The sequence below is a fragment of the Dendrobates tinctorius genome, unplaced genomic scaffold (genome assembly GCF_039654945.1).
Source record: "Dendrobates tinctorius isolate UK_male_01 unplaced genomic scaffold, ASM3965494v1 ptg000194l, whole genome shotgun sequence".
In the NCBI taxonomy this organism is placed as follows: Eukaryota; Metazoa; Chordata; class Amphibia; order Anura; family Dendrobatidae; genus Dendrobates; species Dendrobates tinctorius.
The window spans coordinates 591,308-604,668 of record NW_027361861.1 but is presented as its reverse complement, the minus strand read 5'-3'; the positions used below and the strand labels follow the sequence as shown (position 1 = coordinate 604,668).

Below are 13,361 nucleotides of genomic sequence, written 5' to 3'. Positions count from 1 at the left end.
GTGCCATGCCACACAACTAGGTTAATTAATGTGGGAATGAAGGACCACCACATCAAATCCCTGTCATGACCAACCCAATCTCCAGACCTGACCCCCATTGAAAACATCTGGAATGTAATCAAGAGGAAGATGAATTATCACAAGCCATCAAACAAAGAAGAACTGCTTAAATTTTTGTACCAGTAGTGGCATAAGGTCACCCAAAAGCAGTGTGAAGGACTGGTGGAAAGCATGCCAAGACGCATGAAAGCTGTGATTAAAAATCATGGTTATTCCACAAAATATTGATTTCTGAACTCTTCCTGAGTTAAAACATTAGTGTTGTTTCTAAATGATTATGAACTTGTTTTCTTAGCATTATTTTAGGTCTACAAGCACTGCATTTTTTTTGTTCTTTTGACCATTTCTCATTTTCTGAAAGTAAATACAAAACTTAGTGCTTGGAAATTCGAAGACATGTTGTCAGTAGTTTATAGAATAAAAGAGCAATTCACATTTTACTTAAAAATATACCTATAAAGAGAAAAATCAGACAAACTGAAAATTTTGCAGTGGTCTCTTAATTTTTGCCAGAGCTTTATATTCTCAAATTTTATTTTTTTTTTTATCCGATACAGAGAACTATTAGCCCTGCTTTCAGTGAGGAACGAGATGGAAACCTAACAGAACTGGTGCTACAAAATGAACTGAAGGTAAAGATATAAAGAGTTCTTCTTCTTTTGAGGCTTTATGTATTCGTCCCACCACTGGACAATATATGTAATTGTTAGTGAAATCCAGGTGACTTATTTCCTGGAAGATATATAGCAATGGGAAACAAGGAATTCTGCAACTTGTAATGAGGAGGCAGAAAATGCAGCGCACATCCACCAGATATGTAGCTGACCTCCAATGACCGTACAGTCTGTACAGCAGCATTTGCAGAGCGCTAGTTGGGTAAAATGTGTAATAACAGCTGATTTTTGGGATGCCAGGTGTCGGATCCCCTGCTAATTTGATATTGAAGGTCAGTGCTAAGGATCAGTCATCAGTATCCTATCATAGGAGATCCCTTGAAGTAAAGGCTAAATTGCATAACTGAAAATGTTGGTCTGTCTACTGTGCTGCCGAGTGTGACCAATAGATGGAGTAATGTTCTTGTACAACGACAAATTGAAAACCAGCTGGCCAGCGGGACAAACAGCATATACAATGGTTACTCTAAGTGAATGCTTTTTATTTATTAAGATGAGTTTAAAATTAAATGGATAGATTTTTTTTTTAAATAATAAATGAATGTACAATAGCATACCATAAATAACAAAACCTTGGATAAAATCAAAATGAGAAAATACCTTGCAGTAAGTAAATAAATAGTAATAGTACATATAAATAATATAGTGAACATAGTTGACACTATTTTGATCAAAATAGCATAAAAGTCATCCCACCGTGACAAGGTGAACCCAATAAGGATGGACCCTAACACCTCGCTATGTGTCAGCACACATCAAAATAGATGGGGTCAGCGCAGGACCCAGACCTGACTGTTTTGCACCTGCCCGTGGAAGGCTATGTAGACAAGGTGCACACACCAAAAAGGGGAGCCACAACCCTCTATGTACAAAGTACTAAAGCAAAACCAAAGAAATGAGCCGGAACACATGTATGGTATAAGTGTGAAGTGTAGGTGCACATTCACAATGTGACCATTAACAGACCGAACCTGGGATAAAAACACAATGAGTATTTACTGATTTCCCCTGCTGTTTCTAAATAAATAATAATAGTACATGTCAATAGCATAGGGTACTTATTGCGATACTGTAAGTAGACCTTCCCATATTCTTACACATGAAATGCATCAATTATTTGGGAAAGGCAAATCTATTTAGGAAAAATTAATCCTCCATTGTGGCACCACTGTAGGCAAAACAAAGCATTACCAAATTACCATTATAATTTGTAAGCTCTTTCTATAATGTATGATTTGTCCTTCAAAAAGAGAAAATGTTTTGGTTTATAGATAAGGGTCACAATTGGAGGAATTGGCTCTATTAACCCCCTGTTAAGTTATTTTAAAGCATGTTTTCTAAGCCAAGCCTCCCCCTTAAATTTCAGAAATGTTTTCCAGTCTTGATGTAATTATAAATTCACACATCGAATTTGGATTTTGTGTGGCCCCCATACATATTAAAGGGGTTAGGGACATTTTTTTTTAATTAGCTAAATTAGTACGGTATATTTTTGTTTATGTTTTGCTAAAAAAAATTATTGTTTTTCGGTGTCATTAAACATTTAGCACCATTTGCCTTCTATAATCTGTGTGTTCCACTCTTTTTGATTAGATACAAATTTGAAAAACTGAGAATGTTTCCGTGAGTTCATTCTGACAGTCCAGTGCGAAAGATTCTAACTTTTCTGTCTTTTTCTGAGCTCCTTTTCAGCTGATTGTCATAAATCAGACCACAGGCCACATCAAAGTTGAATTTGCAGAGAAACAGAGTTTATGAAAGCCAAACGTTGCAACATTTTTTATAAAATCCATTTGAAAAAATTATATTTAGCTTCAAATACATGCATTTCAGTGAAAAAAAAACCATTGTCTTCAGAGCTAGACAATAGTGATGAGCAAAGATGTTACCCGACCATGCTCGTGTGCTAACAGTGTTTTCAGCGTGCTCAAAAAATATGTTTGAGTCCTCACATCTGCATGTCTGCTCAGCTGTTCGACAGCCGTAACACATGCAGGGATTGACTGATAGGTAATCCATTCATGTGTTGCAGTGGTCAAACAGCCGCGGGGACTTGAACATATTTGAATACACTCACTTAGCACACGAGCGATAACACCTTGTACGAGCACGTTCGCTCATCACTAGTGGACAATGCTATTAAATAAAAGTTATGTGAACCCCCCTCCAAAATTGGTGGGAACAGAGGATTGTGTATGATGTTGGGGGGGTTTGAGACTCTCCCCTGCAACATCCAATAAGGATCAGGTCATTTGAATTGCCCAATCCTGTTTCTACATAAAAGCGGTCTTCTCTGTCTCCCTGAGCACCTATGTGCAATGAGGAGTCGAGAGAGCGGTCGGCTGACTGTTATCTAAGGTGTATGGGTGCCTCCGTGCAGCTGGAACATGAGTTTGGCTCTGCCATACTTTTATTTGTATTCACATTTTTTCTTGTGATTACAGATTGAGCAGCTCACCAAAGACTGGACGGATAAGTGGACGGATAAAGCTGCACTTATGGAGCAGTACAATGTGAATATTAACGAAGGAAAATCCCGGGTGACGATAGACTCTGGTTTACCTCACCTCATTGCGATGGACGATGATATTCTTAGCACAGGAGTGGTCATTTATTATCTTAGGGTGCGTGTTGTGGTGTATATGTATTTTGTACTTCGGTAAATTTCCATATAAATCACCTTTTTGAACGATTGTCAGTAATGTATAAAATCTGTGCAAATTAGAATACAATTCATGCAAGTTTGAAGATTTTAGCGAAAAACAAACAAAAAGGATAAGTATGGAGATATTGGGCCTTGACGCCACATGCACATGAAGAGATTGTCGAAGTGCATGGGAAGTATCGATTCACGCCTCCAATGCACTTCCAGGCTAATTTGCATGTGTCTTAAAGGCTTGATTTCTCATTGCTGGCTCATCGAATTACTACAAGACGGGTATCATGTTTCATTGATATAACAGGAACCTTTGAATCCATATTACTAGCTTAATTTGTAAAATCCCCCCCAACAGGATTAAATTTAAAGGGAATCCGTCAGCAGGATTTTGCCTCCCAACCTATTTACAGTGATGGAAATTAATTATTTAATTCCTTGCTGATTTTGTAAGTTTGCCCACTGACAAAGACATAGAATGGTAGAGTTGGAAGGGACCTCCTGGGCCATCTGGTCCAACCCCCTGCTCAAAAGCAGGATTTGCGAAATCATCCCAGACAGATGTCTGTCCTGCCTCTGTTTGAAGACTTCTATTGAAGGCGAACTCACCACCTCTCGAACTCATGAACAGTCTATAATTTTAAGGGTAGGTTAATTTTAACAATGAGAGATAGAATATCAACAATAAAATCCAGAAAATCACATTGTATACATTATATAAATTTATTTGCATTTTGCAGTGAAAAATAAGTATTTGATCCCCTACCAACCATTAAGAGTTTTGGCTCCTACAGACCAGTTAGACGATCCTAATCATCTCGTTACCTGCATTAAAGACAGCTGTCTTACATAGTCACCTTTATAAAAGACTCCTGTCCACAGAATCAGTCCAGTCCGTCCAGTCTTTGGTGAGTCTGACTCAGTCAGACTCTAACATCTACAACATGGGCAAGACCAAAGAGTTTTCTAAGGGACAAGATCATAGACCTGCAGAAAGCTGGAATGGGCTACAAAACCATAAGACGCTGGGTGAGAAAGAGAGAACTGTTTGTGCAGTAGTGAGAAAATGGAAGAAATACAAAATGACAGTCAATCGACATCTGTCTGGGGTACCATGCAAAATCTCACCTCATGGGCTATCCTTGATCATGAGGAAGGTGAGAGATCAGCCTAAATCTACACGGGGGAAACTTCTTAATGATCTCAAGGCAGCTGGGACCACAGTCACCAAGAAAACCACTGGTAACACATTATGCTGTAAAGGTTTAAAATCCTGCACTGCCCGCAAGGTCAAGAAGGCACATGTGCAGGCCCGTCTGAAGTTTGCCAATGAACACCTGGTTGATTTTGTGAGTGATTGGGAGAATATGCTGTGGACAGATGAGAAAAAAATTGAGCTCTTTGGTATTAACTTATCTCGCCGTGTTTGGAGGAAGAGAACTGCTGCCTATGACCCAAAGAACACCGTCCCCAGTGTCAAGCATGGAGGTGGAAACATTATGTTTTGGGGTGTTTCTCTGCCAAGGGCACAGGACTTCTTCACCGCATCAATGGGAGAATGGATGGAGCCATGTACCGTAAAATCATGAGTGACAACCTCCTTCCCTCTGCCAAGACATGAAAAATGGGTCGTGGCTGGTCTTCCAGCAAGACAATGACCCAAAACATACAGCCAAGTCAACAAATGAGTGGCTCAAAAAGTAGCACATTAAGGTCATGGAGTGGCCTAGCCAGTCTCCAGACCTTAATACCATAGAAAATTTATGGACGGAGTTGAAGCTCCAAGTTGCCAAGCGACAGCCTCAAAATCTTAATGATTTAGAGATCTGCAAAGAGGAGTGGACCAAAACTACTTCTGACATGTGCGCAAACCTCATCATCAACTACAAAAAAAGTCTGACTGCTGGGCTTGCCAACAACGGTTTTGCCACCAAGTATTAAGTCTTGTTTTCCAGGGGGATACTTATTTCTCACTGCAATATGCAAACAAATTTATATAATTTATACAATGTGATTTTCTGGATTTTATTTTTCATATTCTATCTCTCAATGTTAAAATTAATCTACCCTTAAAATTATAGACTGTTCATTGTCTTGTCAGTAGGCAAACTTGCAAAATCAGCAGGGGATCAAAAAATTATTTCCTTCACTGTATATCCACATGTAGCTCTTTCAAAGACACATCTATTAATACTTTTACATGGCCAGTCTGTGCTCCATTCCTGAGAAACCAGGGTTTGAATCAATATGCAAATGAGGCTGATGTGCTTTCTGTGCTTGGGAGCACTTCTCAAGCCCTTGTTACTCTAGCTGTATGCCCTGTCCAGTATTGCCCTCTGTTGCTTGCCTGACCGCTTCTTTACTTGAAGTCACACAGGTGCTGAGCGGAGAATAGAGCTAGAGTTAGTACATTAATTTTCTGCTACGCTTATCAAAAAATGCAGTGTAAATACCCCGTTCTTAACCTTGTTTTTTTGGGGATATATTAACTGGAGTATATATCTCCAGTACTTATTTAAGCTGCAAACTCCGGCTGTATGGAACTGTGGACTCTGGTCATGTGACCTTGATGACATCTTCAGTTCCTTCTGCACTTCTGTTACTGCCTGCTTATGATTGGTCAGTGTCGTATAGGAGGCAGAAGTACATGCACCCAGTGAAAAACACGATCTACTAACACCCACTTGGACTTAACTAAAGTTAACTCATTAGGATCCAAATATTTGATTGGTAATATCTTCAAAAGGAGAGGCAGAGTAAAAACAACAAAAAAAACTTTTTATTCCACTTTGCAGCCACATTTACATGGTGTGTCCAGTTCAGAATGAAAAGTGTACTAAAAAAAAAAGTATTGTTTATGGTAAAATAATTTAGAAATTGACCCACAGACAAAAATAAATCCACAATTCCTACAAATTATTTTGTCCCTTGGTGTATTAGGGTATGTTCACAGCTAGTGTTTTTTTTACGCATGAAATATACAGGCTATTGTCAGGAAAATCGTTGCATAAATTTTGTGCTTTTTTGACGCTTTTTGCTAGTGTTTTTTTTTTATCCCAAAATGCTGTAAGAATTTATATAAAAAAGCACCATAGCTCATAAAATGCAAAGTAAAAAAACGGCGACACATGAATCAGATTTTAGAGATTTTATTATTTTTGCTGATACTGTAAAATGATACTTTTTGTCTGTACAGCAAAAAAAATAAAAAATAAAAATGGGGGGGGGGGAGAGTATCAAACGCTACATGTGAACAAACCCTTACTTTACTCTGCAGGATGTGGTAGAAAAGGGCTGTGGCTTGCTTGTTTATTGCATAAGTTGTATGATAAAGACCGACTTGATGTGTAATGTGAACAGATGTTTGTGTCCAGGAATATAGATGTTTTCGTAGAGTATTTCCCATATTGTCTCATCTCATTGCAGCTAATTCCCTTGGTATAGCTCCTCTATAAACCTGCTGATGTATACTAACCCTCTCTTCTCTTCCCTCTCTCTGCATTTTCTCTTCCCTTGGCTCCAATGAAGCTTTTCTTGTGTTTTCTGCTTAGCATTCATTACACTCTGCTGTCTGCCTGCTCTGGAGAAGGTAAAATGGATTGGCTTGTGCTCATCATTGGGTGTGCTTCGGACAAAGGCTGTAGTCCTGTAGCTGTGTGCTGCTTATTGAGGTGTTAATCTGTCCACCGACCCCCTGACTTCATCTTCATTGACGGCTTTGATTTATTTTATTTGTTTTTCACGGATCATCTAGGAAGGGACCACAAACATTGGGAGCCGCGATCACGATATAGGTAAGAGGGAAGAAAACAACATTCATTTTTTTTTAGATTGCAAGAAAATAATGTCATTGTTTCTGGATACGATTTATCCAGTGTCATTGCTTTATTTCAGACTGTGTTATGCTGAAAGGGAATCAAACACCCAATTATTTAAGGATTTTATGTATTCTATGCAAAGCATGAAGCTGCTTTATATTTATTATATGATTTTAAAGCAGACATCTTATGCAGTTGTTTTGTTTGTTCATTGGTATGGTTGTATACGGAAGCTCTTGTATTTAAAATAGTACCTATAAGGGGATTCAGGGGCAACAGGCTCACCCAGGTCCTGTAGCCAGAAGGGGCTTAAAGCGCCTTTGCCATATAAAAAAACTTATTATTATTATTATTATTATTTATTCTGCTTATATAGTGCTATCTTATATAAAGTGTACATTGTACTTGGGGTTGGTGGGGAGAATTGTACAGATTTTACATTTGGGCCCGGAGCATGTCTGCTCCTAATTTATGGTAATCTAACAAAGACATCTGGTGGCAGCTGCAACCCACAAGATTACAAACAACACAATGGTACAGATCTGTGTATCGATAATAATTGCAGCTTATTAGCGCTGCAAAGAAATCTGTGTCGCCTCGGCCTGACCCATTTTATATACATCATGTGACGGTATTTTTTGTCAGTTTGGTCCTAGTGTCATCAGTTTATCTCATACATGAAAAAGAAAATAAAAACACATTCTTATGTAACAGTCCGTGAAAATTGGACCTCGGATGCCATCCAAGTTCTGACCATTTTTTTTTTTTTTTTTGTAACGGACCCAAATCGGACAAGTCTCCACGATTTTGCATGGACTGTTAATGACTTCATTCACTAATGTAGGTACCGGTGCTATTTGTGACAAACACGGATAGCACTTGTACGCAAAGAACAGACGTCTGAATGAGATGAGGTCTAATGCGGATTTTATACATTTGACATTCACAATCCGAGTATTGAGTGCGTTGTTCAGACTGACCCATATCTTCTGACGCAAACTCAACAGCCTCATATATGCTGTTGTTCCAGACATCGCAGTATCAATGTTGAGATTCATGGAGTGGTATTACTTGGACTTTTGGTGCTAATGTATTTGCAAGGTTATTTAAAGGGGTAGTCCAACATAATACATCTAAAATAATTAAATACAGTCATATGTAAAAGTTTGGGCACCCCTATTAATGTTAACCTTTTTTCTTTATAACAATTTTGGTTTTTGCAACAGGTATTTCAGTTTCATATATCTAATAACTGATGGACTCAGTTATATTTCTGGATTCAAATGAGGTTTATTGTACTAACAGAAAATGTGCAATCTGCATTTAAACAAAATTTGACTGGTGCAAAAGTATGGGCACCCTTATCATTTTCTTGATTTGAACACTCCTAACTACTTTTTACTGACTTCCTGAAGCACTAAATTGGTTTTGTAACCTCATTGAGCTTTGAACTTCATAGCCAGGTGTATGAAATCATGAGAAAAGGTATTTAAGGTGGCCACTTGCAAGTAGTTCTCCTATTTGATTCTCCTATGAAGAGTGGCATCATGGGCTCCTCAAAACAACTCTCAAATGATCTGAAAACAAAATTATTCAACATAGCTTTTCAGGGGAAGGATACAAAAAGTTGTCTCAGAGATTTAACCTGTCAGTTTCCACTGTGAGGAACATAGTAAGGAAATGGAAGAACACAGGTACAGTTCTTGTTAAGCCCAGAAGTGGCAGGCCAAGAAAAATATCAGAAAGGCAGAGAAGAAGAATGGTGAGAACAGTCAAGGACAATCCACAGACCACCTCCGAAGACCTGCAGCATCATCTTGCTGCAGATGGTGTCACTGTGCATCGGTCAACAATACAGCGCACTTTGCACAAGGAGAAGCTGTATGGGAGAGTGATGCGAAAGAAGCCGTTTCTGCAAGCACGCCACAAACAGAGTCGCCTGAGGTATGCAAAAGCACATTTGGACAAGCCAGTTACATTTTGGAAGAAGGTCCTGTGGACTGATGAAACAAAGATTGAGTTGTTTGGTCATACAAAAAGGCGTTATGCATGCGCTGTATTGTTGACCGATGCACAGTGACACCATCTGCAGCAAGATGATGCTGCAGGTCTTTGGAGGTGGTCTGTGGATTGTCCTTGACTGTTCTCACCATTCTTCTTCTCTGCCTTTCTGATATTTTTCTTGGCCTGCCACTTCTGGGCTTAACAAGAACTGTACCTGTGTTCTTCCATTTCCTTACTATGTTCCTCACAGTGGAAACTGACTGGTTAAATCTCTGAGACAACTTTTTGTATCCTTCCCCTGAAAAGCTATGTTGAATAATCTTTGTTTTCAGATCATTTGAGAGTTGTTTTGAGGAGCCCATGATGCCACTCTTCATAGGAGAATCAAATAGGAGAACTACTTGCAAGTGGCCACTTTAAATACCTTTTCTCATGATTTGATACACCTGGCTATGAAGTTCAAAGCTCAATGAGGTTACAAAACCAATTTAGTGCTTCAGGAAGTCAGTAAAAAGTAGTTAGGAGTGTTCAAATCAAGAAAATGATAAGGGTGCCCATACTATTGCACCGGTCAAATTTTGTTTAAATGCAGATTGCACATTTTCTGTTAGTACAATAAACCTCATTTGAATCCAGAAATATAACTGAGTCCATCAGTTATTAGACATATGAAACTGAAATACCTGTTGCAAAAACCAAAATTGTTATAAAGAAAAAAGGTTAACATTAATAGGGGTGCCCAAACTTTTACATATGACTGTATATACCCACCCTTTACACCCTACTAGTCTTCTATTTATCTTGACTGTAGACATCTCTTCCTGTGTACCCCACATGAGAGCACACGACCGCTGAGGCCAGTGATTGAGGGCTGTGATGATAAGTGCAGTCTGACACAGAGCAGGGCCCCTGTGCAAGAACGGTACATGGGCCCCTTTCAGTCCAATAGCTCATCGTAATGCACAATTCCACCTGCTTTGGATGTAGATGTGGCCCCCTTACCTCTTGGGCCCCTGTGCAGCATTGCAGATTTCACCAAAGATATGTGCACCCCTGACTACAAAGTAAACAGAAGGCGAGCAAGGAGTAAAAGAGAGAAGTCTGTTTATGTAATTATTTTGGCAGAATTTTTGCCCGCGTCCAACTTTTTAATTATATATCTGATGCCAGCAAAGTGAATGAGAAACCTGATGTGTCATGAACACATTGCTTATTTGTGACTTGCAGATTTGGTGCAGAAAATAATCTGCAGCATGCTATTCTCTGTGCGTTTTCCATCATTGACTTCATTCAAATCGGTCAAAAACGCATGAAAAACTCTCATTTCCTGCCATTTACTCAACGTTTGCACATAGCCTTAAATGGTGAAAAGGCAATAATAAGGCTAGTTTCACACTTGCTTTTTTTTGCAGCGCGTTTTTCCCGCAAAAAAACGCATTGAAAAAACGCATACAAAAGCATACAACTGCTGCGTTTTTTTCAAGCATTTTTATGAGCATGCATGAAAAAAACGCAGCGTTTTTATGCGTTTGTATGCGTTTTTAGTGCGTTTTTACCGCGTTTGCGTTTTTTTCCAACATTAGGTGGCCCCTCACACTAACCCAAACCATGACTTTACTAACCCTAACCCTGACCCTAACCCTGACCCTAACCCTTAACCAAACCATACTTAACCCTAACCCAAACCCTAAACCCTAACTAACCCTAACCCTAACCCTGACCCTAACCCTTAACCAAACCATACTTAACCCTAACCCAAACCCTAAACCCTAACTAACCCTGACCCTAACCCTGACCCTAACCCTAACCCTGACCCTAACCCTTATCCAAACCATACTTAACCCTAACCCAAACCCTAAACCCTAACTAACCCTAACCCTGACCCTAACCCTAACCCTAACCCTGACCCTGACCCTAACCCTTAACCAAACCATACTTAACCCTAACCCTGACCCTAACCCTAACCCTAAACCCCCTTAACTAACCCTAACTCTAACCCAAACCCCTAAATTCCATGGTTAACAAAAAAAAACGCATGTGCAAAAAAACGCATACATGAGCATGCCAGTGCGCACGTATGCGCATCCATAGGCTATAATGGCCATTTTTAGCGCAAAACGTGCGCATACGTGCGCATGCGCTTTTTTGCAGGGCCAAAAAATGCAACATGCTGCGTCTGGAAAATACAAACGCACACCCCAAAAAAACGCAGCGCATGAAAATCGCATACATGCGCTTACCAGCGCGCAGGTATGCGCACCCATGTTAAATATAGGGGAAAAAACGCATGCGCACGTATGCGTTTTTTTACAGCGCAAAAAAACGCAAATGTGAAACCAGCCTAAGACTTGTTTAAATTTACGTTAAACCTGACTCTTTTTTTTTTAAGTTCTAGATATGATTGACTACAATTAAAATCAAAACAAAAAAAATCCTAAAACCTTGCAATTTTGCCTTTGGTCACTCGGCTGACTTTTTCTATTCTGTAGAGATAACGTTTCCTTAAGGTACCATTACACATAGCAACGCTCCAGCGATCCCGACAACGATACAACCTGGTAAGGATCGCTGGTGCATCGCTACATGGTCGCTAGTAAGCTGTCAAACAGACAGATCTACTCAACGACGCAGCAACGATCCGCAACGATACGGCAATCCGTATAACGACCTCGGAGGTCGTTGGGACCTTGTCACACAGCAGCGATTCTGACGACTCTGACAACTCAGACCTCGATAAGCGTGAGTTCTGAGTCGCCAACGAGGTCGCTCGTTGTTGTTATGGCGTCAAACACAGCAATGCATGCTGGCCAGCGAGACACCAACAAGCAAAAAATGGCCTAGGACATTCGAGCACGATCAGCAATATCGCCGCTATGTGTCACACGTAGTGAGATCGCTGGCGAGGTCGCTGTTGCATCACAAAATCTGTGACGTTTCAGAGATCTCGCTAACGATCATGCTATGTGTGAAGTACCCCTAAAGGCCCCTTTACATTTAGCGGTGCACCAGCGATCCCGACCACGATATGACACGGTCAGGATCGCTGGTGCATCGCTAAATGGTCGCTAGTGAGCTGCCAAACAGGAAGATTTCACTAGCGACGCAGCGATGCAGCAGCGGTCGTTACTTACCTTTCAGACACGGCGACCATGACGTCCTCCGTCCGCATCCACGCGTCGCTCGTCGGCGCCAGCAGGAAGCCCAGCAGGAAGCGCCCGACAAGAAATGGACCTGCACGATCTCGCGCGATCAGCGACATACAGCGGGGGACGCGGTTGGAGGTAAGTATCACACATAGCGATATCGCTAGCAATATCGCTGCTGCGTCACAAAATCGGTGACGCTTTAGCGATATTGCTAGTGATATCGCTATGTGTAAAACCCCCTTTAGTCATCTCATTATGGTCACAGGCAGGGACACAATGAAATTTAAAACTTCTATTTAGAAAGAATAGGATAGATAAAATAAAAGATATTATCTACCCTGCTAGAGTTTAACACTTTTTTTGTAATATAATTGACGCTTTAATCAGTGTAATCTAAATTAGGTTTGTAAAATCTCAGCATTCAATTAAAATAGATTTGATTTTCAGAGTTAATGTGTATAAATCTTGTTTTTTTAATTTTTTTAATTTTATGGATTTAGAATTTTATTTGTATTTTTTATGATCACTAGGTAGCCATCTTGTTTTTGATAATTTAGAGATATGCTTTAATGCAGCGGCATAGACGAAACCAATGGACAGAAGTTCACTGACTTCCATGGGACAGTTTTCCAAACATGATCTGTGACATGGGCAGAGGTTATTGTGCAGGGAGAGGGAGGAGGTGAGCTGTGATCATTATGTAATACATTACATGCTAATGGAAGATCCATCACAAATAGAGCCTTAAAAGGCCTTCAGTCTTTTTGCTATCAACTAACAAGTGAGCTAAAAAAAAAGTATATTGGGAGTTTTTAAAATGAACTGTATTTTCAGAAAATAATCTACAAAATTAAAAAATTGTTTCCCAGACAAACTCTGGAAGCCCATATTTCAGTGATACTGAAACCTGGGAAAGACCAAAGATTATGCTCAATTTACAGGTCAATATCCTTAATTAACATTGATGTTAAACTTTTCTCTAAAATCATAGTGACTAGATTAG

The 13,361-nt window shown here is 39.7% G+C and overlaps 1 protein-coding gene across 1 annotated transcript in view; it reads left to right on the top strand.

Moving 5' to 3' along the window:
- STARD9 (StAR related lipid transfer domain containing 9) overlaps positions 1-13,361 on the top strand; it is a 292,466-nt gene that overhangs the window by 139,604 nt on the left and 139,501 nt on the right. The window contains exons 15-17 of the mRNA XM_073552673.1: positions 618-692; positions 3,179-3,358; positions 7,145-7,184. Coding sequence (XP_073408774.1) covers positions 618-692; positions 3,179-3,358; positions 7,145-7,184 — 295 coding nt within the window. The remainder of the gene's footprint in view (positions 1-617; positions 693-3,178; positions 3,359-7,144; positions 7,185-13,361) is intronic.